The 19,802-nt window shown below is 36.2% G+C and overlaps 1 protein-coding gene across 3 annotated transcripts in view; it reads right to left on the bottom strand.

Annotated features, from left to right (window-relative positions):
• Positions 1 to 19,802, bottom strand: part of LOC124353228 (histone acetyltransferase KAT6A-like) — a 162,590-nt gene that overhangs the window by 54,855 nt on the left and 87,933 nt on the right. For all 3 annotated transcript variants that reach the window (XM_046803130.1, XM_046803133.1, XM_046803132.1), the window contains exons 3-5: positions 8,054 to 10,485; positions 4,980 to 5,315; positions 2,187 to 2,474 (exon numbers count right to left, since the gene is read on the bottom strand). In XM_046803130.1, coding sequence (XP_046659086.1) covers positions 2,187 to 2,474; positions 4,980 to 5,315; positions 8,054 to 10,485 — 3,056 coding nt within the window. The remainder of the gene's footprint in view (positions 1 to 2,186; positions 2,475 to 4,979; positions 5,316 to 8,053; positions 10,486 to 19,802) is intronic.

Here is a 19,802-nt window from a genome sequence, read left to right as displayed (position 1 = left end):
TTTTGACCTTTATTTTTAGAATAAGAATAATGCCAATAAAGCATCAAAAATCATTTGTATAAATCGTCAATTAGAATTTGGTAATGAAATAAGTAACTGATACAAACTTTAAGTGTTATTGATATCGACGTTTTCCATTACTCTATTGAAAAGTTCCAGGATAATCTACTCAAGTTCGAAAGGACTCTTACTATAGAAGCTGCCATTCCTGTTTCAAAAGTTATATTAGTTCTGTTAAAACTTCTTACATTTGAGCATTGCTACCAGCAATATTAATATAAACTGCATAAAAGTAACTAAATTTCAAGTAAAATAACTCAAAACCGCCAACTTGTTTAAAAATATAAAAAATAAACTTTAGAAATAACTGCGTTGAATTTGAATAAGATTATTAACCTTTTAGAAATAAATTTCAATAGTTGAATTAACGCATATCTACCTGATGACGAACTATAATTCCCCCTAAATTTATGAAATACTTTATGAAATACTCACGTTGGCCATGATACACACTAACTTGTCTCTGAGAGTGTAGGTGTCGGAATGGCGCGCGGCACCTGGGATGATACACAAAGATAAACTGTGTATCATTCGTCCTTGTACACGGTCCACGGTAATCTCGAGTCTTGTGATTTATGCTGATGTGTGAACAACATAGGTGTTAAACTGTGCTGCATAATCTTTACACCGCGCCATGAGTTACAACTGACAGAACTGTATTTCACTTACTCGTACGAGAGTGTGGAGAGCGAATCGCAAATCAAATAACACTGATTGCTGTACAATTTGTCAGTAAACTACTTGCAATAATGGGTAATAACGTATTTTGTCACCCTTATAGTTTAATCTCGGGAATGTTAGTTTAACCTTACAAAAATAAACTTATTTTGTCGTGACAACCTGTATAGAGTGTCGGTAACGATCCTCTATTAGTAAAATAGTGTACTAACTGCTAGATCTGCTCTAGACTTTAGGGTTAATATGTGTTATAGTACAATATGTACTAGTACAATAGTGTAACTAACTGCTAGACCTGCTCTAGACTCTAGTATATATATGGATGTATAGTACACTAGTACTATACATACCACTTTACATATGCTACTACAGAGTCACTGTAATCTGTACATGTAAATTGAGCATGAATCGATCCTGTACCAGTACATAAATATATTAACTATCAGTTAGATATGTTACAGATTCTGAGTAAATAGATGATCTCGTCTAAGGGAATTCCTCATAATCTACGGCCAAATCCAATTAGGGCAAAGAAGTGTTTGGAAATTAAAAATGTTTTCAAAATTAAAAAATTAAAAATATTCGTTCTATTACTAGAAAGGCATAAATTTGACGCTATTAAATTGTGATATTATTTATCTGTATTCGATGTTTTACACATCAAGGTACATGTTTAACCATTAAAACCAAAAAAGTTTTATCCTATCTATACACTGGAATCCTCTTCAAACAGGACGGTTTCTTTTTGTTTGAAATTAAGTTTTTATGTATCCACAATCTAGCTATGTTGATGAAAGTTTCAAATTTCAAAAGCGAGCGATACGAATAATTAATTGCTTGTTTGAATTTCAGTCTTCTAGAAAACCATTGTTGACTCTGCCAAGTCTCTACATATTTGAAACAACTCTGTTCTGTAGGTCTAAATGTCCCATGATAACTGGCCAAGACATTCGTTCGTATGATACCAGAGGCAGGGGAAACTACCGAACCGGTAGACCAAAGAACGGTAGTTTACGAACGTCTGCCCTCACAGGCAGGTGTTCATTGCATCAAAAGCCCAATTGGATAAAGAACGCCGTGACACCAAATGTGCAAAAAAACTAGGTTGAAACCCTTTTTAGCGTCAAAATATTTTATATTGTTACCGAGTTTTGAAATTTGACTGGGAGAGTGCAGAATCAGGAGATTGACAGGTGCTGTAGGTGGAAAATTGACAAGGATGTAAGATGCGGGAATTTTGAATTGAATGCTTGAATGTGATCCTGATGTACAACCTTTTGAACTCTGAACTATTAATATCGACGTTTGCTATTATATGAGTATTGTACATGTGAAACATGTGCATGCTTGATTGATGATATTAACACGACTCTCGACCATGATAGTAATGAAGCGGTGATTATATATTATACTGCTGTGTTATATACATATCTGGAGTCGGGCCTGACCTGCACAGACATGGCGGTGCGGAGGGGTGCTCGCTGACGGGCCGGGGGTAGCTCTGCCGCATTACTGCCCAAGGACATCCTCTTGGTGGCGCTCCTGGAGGAGCGAGGGACCTCCATCTCCATGATCGTGTCACTGTCAGGGCTGACCACGTGGCGGCAAACCTCGCTCTCCTCCTCCGTGGATATCGCACTTCTCACTCCGTCCTCCTCTCGCGACACGCTCAGCGACTGGTCACTGTCCAGCACGTTCGTGGAGGTGGAGGTCGTGCCTCCGGTGTCTCCTTGAGCCTGGAGCCACAGTGAGGCAGTTTAGTTAATGTCCAAACATACACATTTGTATTGTGTGTACAACTGGTTAACTTTACATAGTCCTATTTCATTGAGATTATGATGGGAAATAAATCTTTGTTTTGATATGTATCGACGTTAAGCGATCAGAATATATTTTAATTCAATTATTTCCCGAATACACATTAAATATGATTCAATATAATTGTTTAATTATCACTAAGTACTTAATGCTTGTCAGTTAGGAATATTTATCAAAAACAAGAAAATTTATTTAATATAAAAGTGTATAGTATTATAAAAGTGGAAAATAGTGTATGTGTGACTGTTATTCCTATAATTATAGTGAGAAATGTTATATTATTAATAAATGTTAGTACATAAAAATAATCTAGCAATATACAATGAAAACGTACAAAATAGACAACTAAAACTGCTTTAAAACAAATTTTATGTTTTTCACTATATGAATACATCAAGGTATGGATATTTGTATCCGTTTTTACCCACAAAATAATTTACAATACATAACACAATAAGAATTACAATAATAAATATTAGCAATGTGATTTTTTTAATGACATTATTAATATTTTTAAATACACTTACTGCTTTGTGATAAATTCAACAACCGTGACATCTCAGTACTATTACTATTTATACGTATATTTTTAAAGGAGTGCAACCCCCCTTTTAGCCTTAAGACTACTATTACTGAAGGGCCACTGGCCTGTGCGAGGATCTTGTCAAACAGCATAAGAAGGAAAGTCGACGATACAGTACAATGTAAGTGGTACTGATAAAAATACTGTGGTTACAGACGTGATTTGAACCTGCGATAGCATCAACTCAAAGATTAAAAGTCACGACGCCTAAGACCGCGAGACTCCGGTATCTCCCAAGCGTGTTAGATGATTCTGTGACATTAAAATGATAATATGATTTTACATTGTTCTATGTTTCAAAAACAACGTTTCGAGGACTGGAATCACAATATGTTAAAAAACACTTGGACATAACGTAAGGTTAGCGTAATATTCCATGTTCCATGTTTGTAACAATAAAAATGGGAAATGTCCGAAATAATATTATTCATCCATATCATCCGTCGTCAATAAGAAATCTGTTACATTGATTCATCCATATAATTTACCGGGCAACCCAACCAAACTGAGATTGTTTTCCCAAGTTTGCCTTCTCCAAGCCAATTCTATTCAGACCAGAAGATATATTTCGCTTTAAATTGTAAAAGATAAGATAAAAAGTTTGAAGTTCGAGGTATTAATTTACTAACTGGAATTTTTGCAAAGTGTTAACATTTTATAATCTGTTCATACTCCAAACTTTGAAGTAGTAGGTGTTCGGTTAGAACAAATATTCACTAATTTGAATGTAATCAAATACTCAAATTCAAATTAACTGTGAAGAACAGTGAATGAAATCGAGCAAAGGGTTCGCAATGCATAATCAGGATTTTAATAGGTACAAGAAATACATCTGAAGAGACATGCAATTTGAATGAAATGAATGAATAATATAGTGGTCGTGTACTGCAGCGATGACCTTTTTTTATTTTAACAGCTTTTTTTTAAAAAAAAATATGCTTTGTTATTTTTAAGGCATATAAGTAGCCTATTCAAATTAATAATTTAATAAATAGTTAATGAAGAAGATTAATCGACTTATCATTTCAGGAACCCGTAGTAGTAACATATCAATGCTTGTGAGTGTTGAATTTAGCTCCAGTTCACCTTCTTCTTAAGTGCATCATCTGAAATATGATGCTGTTGCAGACTTGACTCCTGAAATCTGGAGTCATGTTCGTCTGAAGGGATCAGAAAATAGTCGGTAAGGAAGAACGAAGACGCTCAAAACGAACCACCCGCATCGTTTCGACACCAGATACACCCAGACTACAAAAAGTAGTGCAATCTAGGTGAAGAGGTATTCCCACAGTCTCACCAGGTGACCAATTGAACGCACTACGATGTTGTCTGACACGACCCAAAGCACGGTGGAGCAAACGAACACGACTCCAGATTTCAGGAGTCAAGTCTGCCAGCATCAGATTTCAAATGCTGCACGTAAGAAAAGGGAGAAATGGAGCTAAATTCAACATTCACATTGAATAATCCCATCCCACCACAGCTGCTCAATGTGTAGTATCATTTCTTATTTTAATACAAAGTAAGGTATTCAAATACCTTGGGAGTGCCGATGTCCGAGCGGTCTCAGACGTTGGACTTTGGGTCTGAGTTAGAGACAGCGCAGGTACGAACCATGTCTGTGACCGTTGTACTTTTTATCAGTACCATCGACCTTGTACTGTATCGACTCTCTCCCTTATTCTGTTTTATAATATCCTCGCACGGGCCAGTGGCCCATGAGAGCGAGAAGAATAAGGCGTAAAAGGGGATCGGCTTCTCCTTAAACAAATATCACATATAGGAGATCTCGATATATCGAGCAACTCTCTTTGATCGTGAATTACGAAAAGATTTCCACCTGCATCTGTTTCCTGGTGAGGTATCCTCTGACCCCCGCCTGTATCTTGGTGGCGGCGCTGGACAGGGAGCTCTCCGAGGAGTCGGTGTCCACGGTCAGTCTGTGCTCGGGGAGCTCGTCACACTCTGGCGGTCTCTGGAGCTGCTGGAGGGACATCAGCTCATCTTCGTCCTCTTCGTTGAAGATGACAGAGTCCGGGGGCGGCGGCGGTGCGAGAGGCTCTGTGGGGGCGTCCTCTGAGTACGAGGATTCCAGAGCCTCGAAGTCCGGAGGCGGGAGGTCGTCCAGGGAGGGCATGAGGTCGTCCTCCGCTGGGGGTGGGTAATCCGGCATCGACTGCACATGTATATTAGCCAATTACTGATTATACTTATCATACCTCCTATTCGTATCAGGGTAATAACCCAATAAACTAAATTTAATGTAACATAAAATTCGTAATATTATATAACTATACGCTGTTTACAGGAGACTAACGGTAGTGTAAGAATAAGGAAAATCTGTTTTCTCATTTGTTAATGGTATTGAATGTTTCCGAATATTTTTAAGGATTAGTGTTCCATCAAACTGAATGTCCTTTGCTTCATTCCTGAATGTTAAAAACACAGTCATATGTTTTAATTTACTTAATTGTTACAGTTATTAAATAGTTACAGTTTAAATGACAAATTTGAATACTTTGTTTGAGTTTACTTTTGATTGAGAAGGAAACAGGATTTTTCAAACATTTGCCATCGTTCAGGGATACAAAAAATTAGTAACACTACGTTTCAAGATCTGCAATCTGATCTCTTCTTCTGTGGTGGTTGTGATTCCTGACTTAGGCGTGTCACAACGCTCTAGGCGTGTCACAACGCTCTAGTATGATTTCTTTATTTTAACCTAGTTAGTAAAATTATGTGTTAGATTAGTTATTTACCTGAAGAAGAGATCAGATTACGGATCTGGAAACGTAGTGTTACTGAGTTTTTGTAATACTGAACTATGGAAAATGTCCGGAAAAATTCCTGTTTCTTTCTCAAATTTGAATATATATATATATATATATATATATATATATATATATATATATATTTACGAAAGTTGAAGTAACAATGTCTTAAAGAATGTATTTTATCGGTTTTCCTCTAAATAGTAAACGTATGTAATTAAGTTCTTTAATATTAAAAGTATAATTTAATTTTGTATTTCATAAAAAGATACGAAAATGGAAAGAAAGATGCTGTTCACTTAAACTAAACAGTAAATAAGGAACGCCTAAAATAGTATACCAAACACCATTCATATTTATAATTAATATGGAAAAATAAAAGCTGTTGCACTGTGAAAAATGTTTGCTTTTTACCACAATCTTATAATAGAATTGATTTTAAACTTATATACTATATAGCATATGCTTTTAACAGAAATATTAGAATATCGAACACTGGGCCCTAGCAGTTTTAAAAGGTCGTAATACTTTACCGATAAAATTTAAACGATATCGTTGTATACGGCCGAGTTGGTAGGAAATAAGTGTGAAGCAAAGCAATATGTCAAACGGACAGTTCGAACACATACATCACAAGCTGTCTGATATACGAGTATCTAAGCATCGAACTTTCTCTGCATTTGCTTCTCTTGTTTCAAAGTTACTTTTAAAAGTGGCGATGGATAACGATATTCCTATAGTTTTAATATAAATAAAGCATTTGAATGTAAAATAATTTCTGTGTTCAATTAAAAATTAAAAATAGCCTTTAGAAAAGAAATCGAAGTTAGTTTCTTTTTTTTAATCTATAACAGATATGAAAGTTTCCAAGTTACCATTTTTTATTTGAAACTTAGGTTTGTTAAAAGATTAATTGAATTTATCTGAAACAAATACTCATTAATGTATAACAGGAATAGAACAGGTTTCATTTAGCAAAACACTACTTGTTTAAGAAACCCTCAGAAAGATTTAATCACGGAATATGTTCCTCGTAAGTTTTAATAGTTTGCTAAAGATGAAAGCAGTAACGGGGCAAGTTTTATTCAGCATAGCAGAAGCACTGATGCTTGAGTATTTCATGCTATGAAAGGGTTCCAGAATAGCTACATAATACAAACGAACCTGAATTAAATTAAACGTCGTTCACAAGAGTCCAGGCGCGACTCGTACTATGGAGGGAGGGGGGTTAAAGGGAGGGTTTGTGGGGGGGGGGCAGGAAAACGACGCCATAAAGATCCGTAATTGGTGCCGTTTAGCTGGATCTTGATGTTTATTAAGTTAGCAGTTATGACAAAGAGGGTTAAAGAGGAAGTATTCTCAGATTATACACAAAGACCACTCTTTTCTTTCGTGCTGTTATTGCAATGAGTGATAGGGTACCTGAAATGTAATTTATGAAAGAATCGATAAGGCTTAAATGCATACAAGTACGGTAGGTTCGCTGAAACGGTAACAGGATGCATTTCTGTTCACATCCATACTAAATGTAATAATGGTGCTTTTAAAACTTCGGAGAAATAAAGATACAAAAAGTGGTCATACTGGTGGTCCATCGGATTAATTTGCATCTTACAGATGCGTTATTAAAAAATGGTGCTTGAAAGGAGGACGAGAAGTGCAGTGTTGGTGGATGTCTCCTTATACTGGAACGAGGTAAAATAATTTGATAATTTGAGGCAGCCAATTAAATATGCCATTGGATTTGATTACTCGTTTTAGTAAACGTTAACTTATACCTGTATCTCTCGTATTGAATAAGTAAACGCGCACCTCTCCGCGTGATTGGCAATACTTCCCGGAATGAAGCACACTTCCGAAGCGGACTTTAAGCAGTCTGCTGACCCGATTTCATCTCGGGTTTCTGCAGTCAGTACGTCATTAAACCTTGCCGCCTGACCGGTTTCACGTACAGCTGCCTCTGCGAGCAAATGCCTTAACATATTCACTGGTCCGTTACATAAGTCCACATATGATATCGACTGAACATATCACTATTAGCTCCCCCAATGATGAACCTAGTCATTCGACTGTCACATCCAGCAAAACTCATCAAATTGAATTATCACTGTATTGCAGTTTGAATTACAAACGAGTAACTTACGTCAGGTTGTTCTTGGTTGTCCTGAAGATTCTTCCTGACTTGGAACCCTCTGAAGGAGGCCTGGATGGTTGTCGCAGCGTGGACCGTCTTCTCATCTGTCGGAAGCGAGTCGAAGACCTCCTCCTTGCCATCGTAGTTGTCAACATCCTCTGCGCCGGCATCGCTTACAGACGGGGGTGTCACACTCCCCCTCACCGCTTGTACAGACTCCGACACACTCGGGAGAGTAGTCGACTCCTTCGCCTCCACGACGACTTGATGGACTCCGGCAACCATCCCTTCTACGGATTCTGCTCTTTCAGCTGCAATGATTTCGGCCTCTTTACAAATATCGTCCACTTCCTCCTTGACTGATTCGATCAATTCGGGTGTAAGCGCTGTCGGTGTTTTCCTTTCACTCGATTGGTTGGTATCTTCCGAGGTCGGAAGTGCGGAGTCTCTGTTTTGCAAGATTTGCCTCGTCTGATACCCTCTAAAATTGGCCTGAATCGTCGTCGCCGCGGCGATCATCTTGTCGTCAACATCTTCCAAGATGGAGCTCGGCTGTTCGGTTGTTGAATCGAAACCTTCACTAACGGAATTTAAAGGGGTCTCTTCTACGATTTCTGCCGATTTCTTGACTTCGTTTTCAACTGGTTCTGAGACAGGCTTTTCATCGGTTTCACCTTTTTCATCTGCCTTCAAATTCTGTCTCGTCTGAAATCCTCTAAATGTTGCCTGAATAGTAGTGGCTGCAGCAACTACCTTTTCATCCGTTAAGTCTATTGGTGAACCAAACACGTCATCTGGAATTTCACCGTTAACTTCATTACCTGGCGTTTTCGATTCATTGCCTTCTGTGCTATTTAGAACTTCTTCCACACTAGGTTTGGATATTTGTTCGTTGACTGGTGTTTTCTCAATGGGTGTTTCGTTTCTTGAGGCTAATCCGTTTGTTAACTCTTGGGTGCTTTCAGATTTGTCTGGAACTGGACTCTGAACCACCTCTGGTTTAATTTCCTCTTTGTGATCCTCTGAAATTTCTGGAGCTGGGCTAGAAGTGACTGTCTTCACCGGACTTGCGTCCCCATTATCATTCAGTGAGCTGTTGTTATCGGTACTGAATGGGCTTCCCGTTTCCGCTTTTACTTCTTCAGAGGCATTTGGAGAATTGTTTTCTATGGCACTTTTGGAATTAATGTCTTGAGCTTCTTCGTTTTTTAAAACGGACTGAATGCTATTTGACGTATTAGAAGTCAATTCAGAATTTAAAGAAGGCTCCTCATTCTGTTGATCCTTTGATAAACTATTCGCATCGACTTCTTCTTGATCGGTCTCTTTGACTGAACTATCTTCTGTTATTTCTGTCTTTTCTAGATTAGGAGGGGACTGTATAGTATCATTTGGAATTTGAGCTTCTGAGGTATCTTCTGTTTCTGGTGGCGGAGGAGGCGGAAGTTCTTCCTCATACAATTTCTCTTCCGGTTCCACTGGAGATGTGACATCAGGCGTCTTCTCCCCATCAACTGGTAGATTGGCTTTGTTAGATAAATCAGAACTTATCGATCGTGCGGGGTTTGTCGCGGTATCATCGGCCTTGGGCGAGTCTTTGGTCGCAATATCTACAAACTCCACAGTACTCGAACTGTCAAAGCTTTCTATTACTTTTTCAACCGAAGGTGACTGTTTTACGCTGGCATTTTCGATTTCAGCAATGGAATCCGACGATAAAGTCGTGTTCGATAAACTATTCGTTTTTAACCTTTCACTCGATATTGATTTTGAAATATCCTCTTCCTTGTCTTTGGTCGATTCACTAACTACGGATTCTGTTGCAACTTCTTCGGCGATCTTTGATTCGGTTTCATCCGGAGGTGAAACTGGCGATTTTACCTCGGGAGAAGCGGTTTCACTTTTATTAGAATTCGGAAGAGGAGACTTTATCGCCTCTGAAGACTCGCTAGGAGTGCTCTCTTTGGGCTCGTTCGATGAGGCAGGTGGTGACGGGTCTGCAGCTTCCTTCTTATCATTGTCTTCTAGATGGCTACTGGTGGGTCTACTGTTGGCGGAGGCAGGACCTGAGCTCTTCTCAGACGCTTTGCTGTCCCTTTTATCCTCTTCGTGGACGACGGCTTGCTCAACGCTAGAAGGAGGTTCTTCTTGCTCCTCAGGTATTGTGTCTACCACCACAGGCGTTGCCGCCTCGCTGCTACCCTCCTCCTTCCCTTCCTTCTTCTCTGCGGTCTTGGCCGTGGTTCCGAGGATAGCTACGGTTCCTGTGGTCGCCGCTAGGGTTCGCACCGCGGTCGCCTCCACGCCGTACGATGTGTCGTTGCTCTCCGGCTCCTCCGTGATACTTCTTTCCTCCTGGACAGGCTTCGTGCCATCCTCACTGATTGGCTGCTTACTGTTCGATTCTTGCGTTGAAGAAGGTGATATTCCGGCATTGTGAGCTGCAACATACAGAAATTTACGTTAAAATGGATGGTTATATAAACAAAGTAAATTGCTACAAAACAGATTTGATTCAAGATAATATACCCAAAGAGTTTTTGGTTTAAAAAAAATTTTGACACAGTAACCTTTAGTTATACAAACACGTATTTGTCAATTAGCGCTAGATAGCAAGAAAGCTACAACTGTTATGCCTAATCCTTCTGAAACAGAATAAGATCTTTTCAGTTTTTGCAGGTGGAGATTGGTAGTAAAGTTCTTAAAGTCACATTGCAATAAAGTGGATTCCCTCACTGAATTGAAAACACCACAAAAATTGCAAATTGATGAAAGTCCCATCTAGTAAAAGATATCGATGTTGCATTTCCAACATTTTATATGCCCAGACTTTGGAAGAAAAGACAATGAAGTTTATATATGCTACTTTAGCAATATTTACTTAATAAAACATATGATTATTGTTTTTCTAATGATTGATAAAGCCTTTATTCAGTTTTAAAATCGCTTAAAATATAGTTTTTCCTCAGATTTGTTCACTCGTAAGAATTGTTAACTCATATTTAAAAAATAGTTGATGTTCTGCATATATTGCTAAGCAGTAAATATATATGTTGTTTTGTTTTGAAACAAAAACGTTATAGAGACATTCTATAGCAATCAATTTTAAAAATAATATTTTGTGCACAAACTTAAAACCAAAAGGCAAATCCGAGATTCTAAAACGTTTTCGTTACATTTCTGGGATTCCTAGAATTCCGTGAATTTTAACACGAAACGTTGCAAGTACATTCTATGGCATAAACATCATCCTAGTGCAGATAACTTTTCTCTTTTGACCAGGTAGACGGAGCTCATGAATTATCGATTTGTATGCAACTACCCTTCATGTTTTATAGATGAGTGGATTGTCCCTGTACGTTATATAGAAGTACATTATACACGGTTAGTTGTAGGTTTCTCTTTGAGCTAAGAGTGCGTAGCCCCGGGCTAAGACTATTTTTTATCAACTATCCTGGAAGCTTCCCATACTGAATTATCTTATGTATAGGTCGGAATTTAACATCAATATGTCAACGTGTAAATTTGAAACGTGATTGAACTGTTTTCATTTCTAACTAAGAACAATTATTGGGATTTGAACCAAAGTTCGGAAATCTACAGTTATGTATTCCCATTCAAAAACTGATGTGCAAGTCTAATGCATACACGCGCGTGTTTTAATAAAACGACATAAATATTGTATGGAACATATGTTACAAAAACATTGTTATGTTAAGGGTGAAAATAATTTCATGTTACAAAATGCCGAGACATCCCACAGGCTCCGGGCTCCCGAAATAACTTTCGGGCTACACCACTAAAAGCGTTGGCAAAAATATTGTTTGGGTGAAGTACTCTGACGTAACAACATCGAATACATGCGGTGCGCCATGGCGGGACGACTAGTTTGCCAACTAGTCAATTAGCGGTCAGTAATAGCTGATGAGTTTAGGTCAAGGAGGTCTAATTCGGTCAACTGTTTCCTCTAGATACTAACTGACTGTCAGTACGGCAGATGTGTTTCTTCCACCTCATGTACTCTGCGCATAGCTGGTCGAATGTCGACCGAATTAAGTCAGTAATGGTGAGGTGAATGTGCCCTTAGAAATGATCGAAATGAAAAGAATTGAGTTTGAAGTAACGATTTTATTTTTATAACGAAAAATAATTCCTTTGACTCACAATGGGTTAAAGATCAATTTTAATAATTATAGCAGTTCTCAGTCTTTTTTGGCTCACTGCCTGATTCCTCCATCGCCAAGATGTACTCAACTTTGCCTTTCTTCGAGCATGACAAATTGCATGCAGAAATACACGAAAGAGTAAAATCAATGGAAGTTACCCACTTAAGTAAAAGTGATAAATGTATTATTAATATTAATTTTTGGTATTTGCAGACAATGTCAATACAATGAACTGTTAACCAATTGGACATTGGGAAAAAACTAATTATATATTGCTTCAAGAACTAGGATGTATTGGTGCTTGAAAAAACCATTAGCTGTTTATTGTGTACAAAGAAACCATAACAAGGAAAGGCTAAACGTTAGCTTCTATATTTGTTGATTTTTTAAATAGTTGATGCGAAGCTACTGATAATTCAATTAAAGTAATAAGCTTTTACCAGCTTTTTGTACGACACAGAGGCTGTAACTTTTGCTTCTTTCAAGCATCAAGCATCCATAACTCTATGTTTAACATTTTATTTTATAATATGACGATATAATTATTTTTAACTTTCCGAGTCAAAAGCCTTCTCCCCCCAGCTCCCCCCGCATCCCTTGCACCGTCTCGACAGGTTTTCTTTCAGGACTGCTGCATCCCAGCCTCCATTTACTTAAGCGATGAGGATTGTGACCTACTTTCTTTTTACATAGTTCACCAATTATTATTTAAAACCATGCATAGTCTAATGAGCAATTTTCAGTAATTCAATGATTTTGTTCAGGTATGTACAGCTATAAACCAAAATTCCATTGGACGTAGACTTGTGATATACAAGAAATATGATACCTCCTAGTTATATGAGATCACCGAATATTAAACACTATGACGAATAGTCGATATCCCAGGAAGTTGAGTTTGGTACACGTATGCTTCATTTCATTGCTTAATTAGAAAAACTCATGAAGATCAAACACCCACATGAATGGCATTGCAACCCCTAGATCAACTATATTAAATTTCTGCACATCTTGATGTCCAAGAAAGATTAAACGTGACCCACACGTGTCTTATTTTCTCAAAAGGAAAATAAAAGATATACAGGATCACCCACCGTAGGGGTTGAAATGAGATTGTAACTTCCTAATCTCCTAGAGTAATTAAATACAACATACAAGTTCCTCGTCACCAAGATATAAAACATTATTTCCAGGAATATTAACCAGCCACTGGGGTTTTCATTGAGTTTCAACACCTAGAAAAAGTATTTTTTTTAACGTCTAACTGTCCTTGGACGATAAAAGGTGATACACCTGTATATTATGCCGTCGAATTGTGTATAGAAGAAACGGACATCATTTCAATTGTATTTTATAAAGCAAAATAGATTACGTTTTTTTGCTGTCGTAGTTGAATGTAATACATTTAAAGCTGTCTTTAAAAAGTGTATATTTTATTCATGCACCTAAGATACGTAAGAAGTAGTGTTTAAAAAAATTATTTGCTAGATTCACAAATGAACAAAAATTATAAAAAACTATTATTCTTGAACATATCTGAAAAATCAGTAAATACCTTTATGAAATACAGTCAAAAATTGTCTAACCTTTCTTCTCCTTTAAATTTATATTATTGTGTAAATTCTCGTATTGTACAATATCGTTGGTTTATTTATTTTGACGTGACAACGTCTTAAATTAGGTTGCGGCTCGGAGTCACTCATGAAAAAGTGTAACGCCCGGTAACGTTACGATGCCCGTCCAGTGGGTCCGCCGCACGGGATCCGCACGGGATAAAGCAGATAACTGTGGGTCCGCCGCACGGGATAAAGCAGATAACTATGTTTATTCGTGAAAATGTGGAGTGCTTAGATTCGTCATTTACAACAACTACAACAATAAAGGTAAATAATTGTACACTGATATTTCATTATCGTAAACTATGATTGATTGATTAATTGTTAGATTGACACAAAAGTTGAGAAACTGAGTTTATAGGTTATGTCATACTAATGACAAATGTTGATAGTGTTAAGTAAATTATTAGTTTAAATCACTCTGCAATCAATCGTAATTCAGTCGATTGAGAAGAAACAGCGCGTATTGCTAGTCAAACATTTAAAATAACAAATTATAACCTCTAACCTGTCATAACAGTGCGACCAAACAAACGAACTAAACCGACCAATCACCACGCGCGGAGTTAGAATTTAACTGTGTTTAGCAAGAATTTCAAATTCCAATTTTAGTAAATGTTTTATTCAACTTTACCATTTACAATAACAAATTTTAATTAATTTCAAATTATGTACAATGTTTTAGTAAACAAAATATATTTCTATAGTTAAAATTTGTGCAATTCTTATTTTCATTCAATTCCTTGTTCCTATTGTGCAATTTAATAATATTCATATCAATAAATATTCTACCGAGAAAAAGACGTTGTCACGTAAAATCTTCGCCCGTAAAACCGACTTTACAGGCAACCATAATTTTTTTTAATTAGTTTTGATTAATTTCTAAATTTTTAGCGGGTTGATTATTTTAATAATTCGTTTACTTTAACCATATTTATAATATAATATACAAAATACTAACGACATAAACACAGTAATGGGATGTGTTATGGACTATCGCAGGTAATTAAGATCGGTTATTGTGGCAGCCCTGTGTAATTACGCAACACTGGCAGACTCCACTGGCTGATCATCTATATGACCTCTGCTTGACCTCTATTGTCAGTAATCACTTCTGTTGCTTGTTAATAAGACTGTATAAAAGCTACATGTGCACACATATAACTGTAAGGAAACTTACGGTCTCCGAAAATCTTGGAACCGTCGCCATAGATAACTTTTTACTTCTAGATACAAATTACTATAGAAATGACAGTAAAATACTGAAGTAAATTTTACAAAGAATACTTGACTGGACAATCGTGGGACAGTTAATTCTTCACATTACAAAGTTTTGTCGGTCGCCTCGCTCACACCATATTCCCCTATTCGTTATTGGCTGAGCGTTAGCGAAGCCTATACTATGAAAAAATTAATTTATATCTCTCTGCCTGTACGCACAATATCTCGAACACGAACTGACTGGTTTCTGACAAGTACGAACTGTCAAGTACGCAAATTTTATGTGTACTTCAAATTTTGCATGAAACTCCATTTCTACATAGACAACAATAAGTTATATGATAGAGCATGACCAACTATAGAATTTGGCTGAGAGTCATTGAAGCCTACCACTCAGTAGGATGACACAATTTTTTTGTCTGCCGGGGGGAATAAAAGATTGGTTTCTGAATGTTGCAAATCTGTCTATCTGACCGAAGGTAAAATTAAATATGGGCTTGAAATTGTGAAGGCAAGCGTAGCGAAGCCTGTTATGGCACACCATTGTATGTCTAAAACAATGCTAAATCTCTAAAATGTTAATGTCATATGAAATAATTTTAGTGTAACTGTTTAATAGATAAACGTGGAGGAAACGATAACGATAATGATAAAAGTCAACGCAGTTTCCTGTTAAATTTTGTAACACTTTGATAATGCATGTTTTAGTCCGTATTTGTTTGGTTTATTAATTACAGGGTGTTACATAAAAATCTCAAATATCGCACAATTATTGTTCTTGCAGTCCAAAATAAAAAATTAAATTTATATTACATTATTACATCATATTTCAAGATGATTTGTAATATTTAGCTTAACATTATAGAACTATTGACAATATTACAAACAATTTGTTAAAGTTTGTTAGAATTTCAATAAAATATATCGATTTCAGACCTAGAAGATAAACGAAGATCAGGAAATAATGAAGATGTAAGCTCTTAAGCGTTGTAATGCACGGTAAGACTTTCATTGTTTACACGTTTACTGCATAATTTAACATGCATTACAACAGTTAAAAGTGGTTATGCTATTATACTGACAAAGTTTAATAGTCTCTTTTAATTTTAATCTAATATTTGTTATAGGAATTTTAAAATGTACTTTAAATTTAACCACTTTTATTATCCCATATGTATTTTCATAATCTTATTAACTTTTACCGTATTAAGCTTGGAAAAGTTCCACCATCCACAATCTGGAAATATGGTATGATAATATAATATTAATTAACCTCTTGATTTGAGACTGCAAAAACATCGATTGTGCAAAATTTTAAATTTTGTATCTTTATTAGTTTCGGACAAAATTTAAAAACACAGACAGACAGAGAGGGTAAACTAAGCAGTTATGACCCTTTTCATTTAAATGTTTTGTTTCCCTTGAGCCAAAGAACAAATCCATGAATTGTTAAAGGAGAGTTTATAAATTCCCACATGTAAGTTAAAAAACTTATAATGATAAGAAAGCAACGTTAAAACATTTAAGAAAGATCTGGTTGAGTTATTTGAAAACGGTCCTTTGGAAATTCGAGACCAAGATTTCTACTCAGCCTATAGGAGAGGTAAAGTTAAGTCTGAAGTTCCAAACAAGTTCAAGTTGGTTAATATCCTGAAGACATGTACAGACAATGTAATGGGCAGAGAAGCACTTTGATGTCGTGTATCAAAGGTAAAGTGTTCAAAGTCCATGATTAGGCTTCAACTTGGTAAAAACAAACTTGTATTACTATCGTATGTACTGTATGTGTTTACATAGAGGGTTTGTTATAATGGACCATTAGTTTCCATGTAAACATCCTCAAACACTGAACTCGTCAACAAGAAAAATTGTTGGCTGCTAAAGATGGATTTGTGTGAAAAACAGAATTCGTTCTTTTGCTCATGTCAAATTTACTTTATTAGTTTTAAGAAAAGCGTTGCCACGTAATTAATTGTTGGCTGAGCATAAGCGAAACACATCAATTAAAAGACTGGAATTATTTCTGTGTGTCACGAACTGACCTATAGAATTGAATTGTTCATGAAGCTTTATTTGTGCATAAGGAATATCGAGTTTGACAATGGTTCATGTATCTTCACGTGATTTGGCTTAGAGTTGGTGAACATTTGTACATTATTGTTATAGGTACCATGATGGCAACGAGAAAACCTTGTATTTGTGTTTGCCTTTCCATGGAATTTGGCAGAACGTTAGCAAAGCCTATAACTGATCAGAAGGTGATCTCGTGAGTGAAATGTGCTAAACATTTATATTTGTATATTTTGTTAGCTATTACTAAAATGTCTGGCAAAATTCCTTTTGGTCTGTCTGTCTCTCTACTCGCTTTTTGTCTTGTCTGTTTATCAAGAACAAATTGAGCTATTCTTGAAATGTTTCATGTTTTCATTTAGGTAACGTCAAGTATGATGATGGAATTAACGTGGCAGAGGTTTTGAATAACTTAATTATCCACAGGAGATCTTGAGAACGGTTTAGTTTAAAATCTATCTACTGTATAGCTTCAAAATCTGTATAGTTTAGCAATTTGTCTGAAACCTTCTGCATAGACAAGAATGAGTTCGTTGGAAATGAGTTCTATCCATGAGGTTTTGCCGAGCGTCACTGCAGCAACCTGGCAGATTTTCTCTTTTCTCTGTCTGGGCCTGTAAAAATTATTTACTCTCTGATCGTCTATCTGTTCGCAGAACAACTCGAGAGTGAAATGGCCTTTCGATCTGAGCGAAGCCTATACGCGATACGTGATGAGGCGTACTATTACATTGTTGTAGCGTAAGTTATAAGTAAGGATGAAAGTTAGAATTCTTACAAGGATTGAGAAACATTACGTTTTCGTTGGCACACCTTCAAAACTGCAAGTAACCTTTATGGTACGAGGAAATCCCTAATTTAAACTAACGATCTTAAAACAGTTCTTAATCGCGACTTCTTTGAAACAGAATTGTAGAGCACATTCGAAACCAATTTGTGTTGAATTATATCAAAAGTTTTAAAAATTCTTCCTAAAGTAATATATGTGCTTATAAGTGCTTCTGCTAAAAGATATTTCTAAGACCTTCAAACTCTTATACGTCTTTCTTTTCCTTATAGATCTTCAAAGTCCAGGTCTGATAACCCACTCGTTCCATTCTACGCAATTTAGTGGTCGGAATCCTCGATTTGAAATTTCCCTAAACACCGAACATAACTTATAGTAAATAAGAAGGTCAGCTTTTTGGCTCTGGTATAAGATGCCCTGTTGGAGCTATTTATCAGTGATATCTGGACTTGGCGATCTTCGAGTCTGCAATGCCGTGGCTACCAATAATAGTCGGAATTGGGTGCTTTCGGTCAATTAAAATCGACAAATTATAAAACGATCTAGTCTTCTGAAACCTCTTGGCGAGACTTTGAAATTTGCACCACTTTGACTGTAGGAGGAGAATCGGGTCACTTGAAACAGGATAGAGTGGTTATTCTAGTGGTTATCTGGAAGGTTTCTAAGCTTACAAGAATCCGACTTTTGGGAGTTGCTTTTAATTCCACCCAAAATTTAGGTCTGTATAAGCTCCTAATTACTAGAACTGCATCTTGCCCTTGAAAGAGGGTCGTCTCTAGGAAATACAAGGCTGTGTAATTATCGGTTCTGAAAACTTTCATGCTCAGGAAATCTACAGATTCAAGATAGGATAACAATCCAATTAGTATTATTATGAAATTCTCCGCTGTGAAATGACTAGTCCTAGCTCTAACTATTGGCAAACGATAATCAGGTCATTTGAATGAAGAAAGAGCCCGATAGTAGAGTGGGGGAGTATTCAGTAGAAGAATAAATAAATGTTGGCAGTAAACAACTGCGAGGCAGAGGCAGATATTTGAGTGTCAGCCAATCTAATTACACCAGCTAGGCTGGAGGCTTGGTCAAATTCTTTTTGGTCCACACCTAGTATGGACCAACCTTTAGTTGGGTCCAGTGTTTATCTTCTTTCGTTTGTGTTTTATCCACAGAATTATATTGTTTCCTTGGCACATTTATACGTATGCAGAAAAAATGTTCTTCTATTCAAGTACGAAAAGTAAAAGAAATATGTAAAATAAATACATCTCCAAAACTATTAAAATTAAAATTACTAATTAGTTACAAGTATAAATACATCTCCAAAACTATTAAAATTAAAATTACTAATTAGTTACAAGTATAAATACATCTCCAAAACTATTAAAATTAAAATTACTAATTAGTTACAAGTAAAGACATATTCTGCATATATTTTCTATATTATTTAAGTTTTAATTGGATCGAAACAGAAATTTCCGACAGTACCATTAAAGGGTAACACTTATAATTTAATGATTTTCTGAAATGAGAATTTGAATATAATTAATTTCACAAAATGTGTTCCTTTAGTTTTTGAGATAGTATGTGGTATTAATGCCTTCTGAAAAAACTAGCTTTTTTTAATATTTTAATAAATAGTATTTAATAAGTTGAAAAATTATTAGAGAAATATACAATTTAAAAATTAAAAATATAGAGAATTTGAGGAAATTAGCAGAATTTAATGTACTCGACATAGTAAACATTAAATGTTTTCCAAAAATGATTGTTTGGCAGCGGATATCTCAAAATGTAAGGGACATAGAATTTGCTTGATTCGATTTTTCAGGTAAGGACATTACAAAATAAAAAGAGCTACAACTAAGCAGTTCGTTATAAAAATGCCTTGTAATTTGAAT

This window comes from Homalodisca vitripennis, chromosome 1, assembly GCF_021130785.1.
Source record: "Homalodisca vitripennis isolate AUS2020 chromosome 1, UT_GWSS_2.1, whole genome shotgun sequence".
In the NCBI taxonomy this organism is placed as follows: domain Eukaryota; kingdom Metazoa; phylum Arthropoda; class Insecta; order Hemiptera; family Cicadellidae; genus Homalodisca; species Homalodisca vitripennis.
The sequence above is the reverse complement of the archived record's forward strand: the minus strand, read 5'-3'. Positions and strand labels throughout refer to the sequence as shown.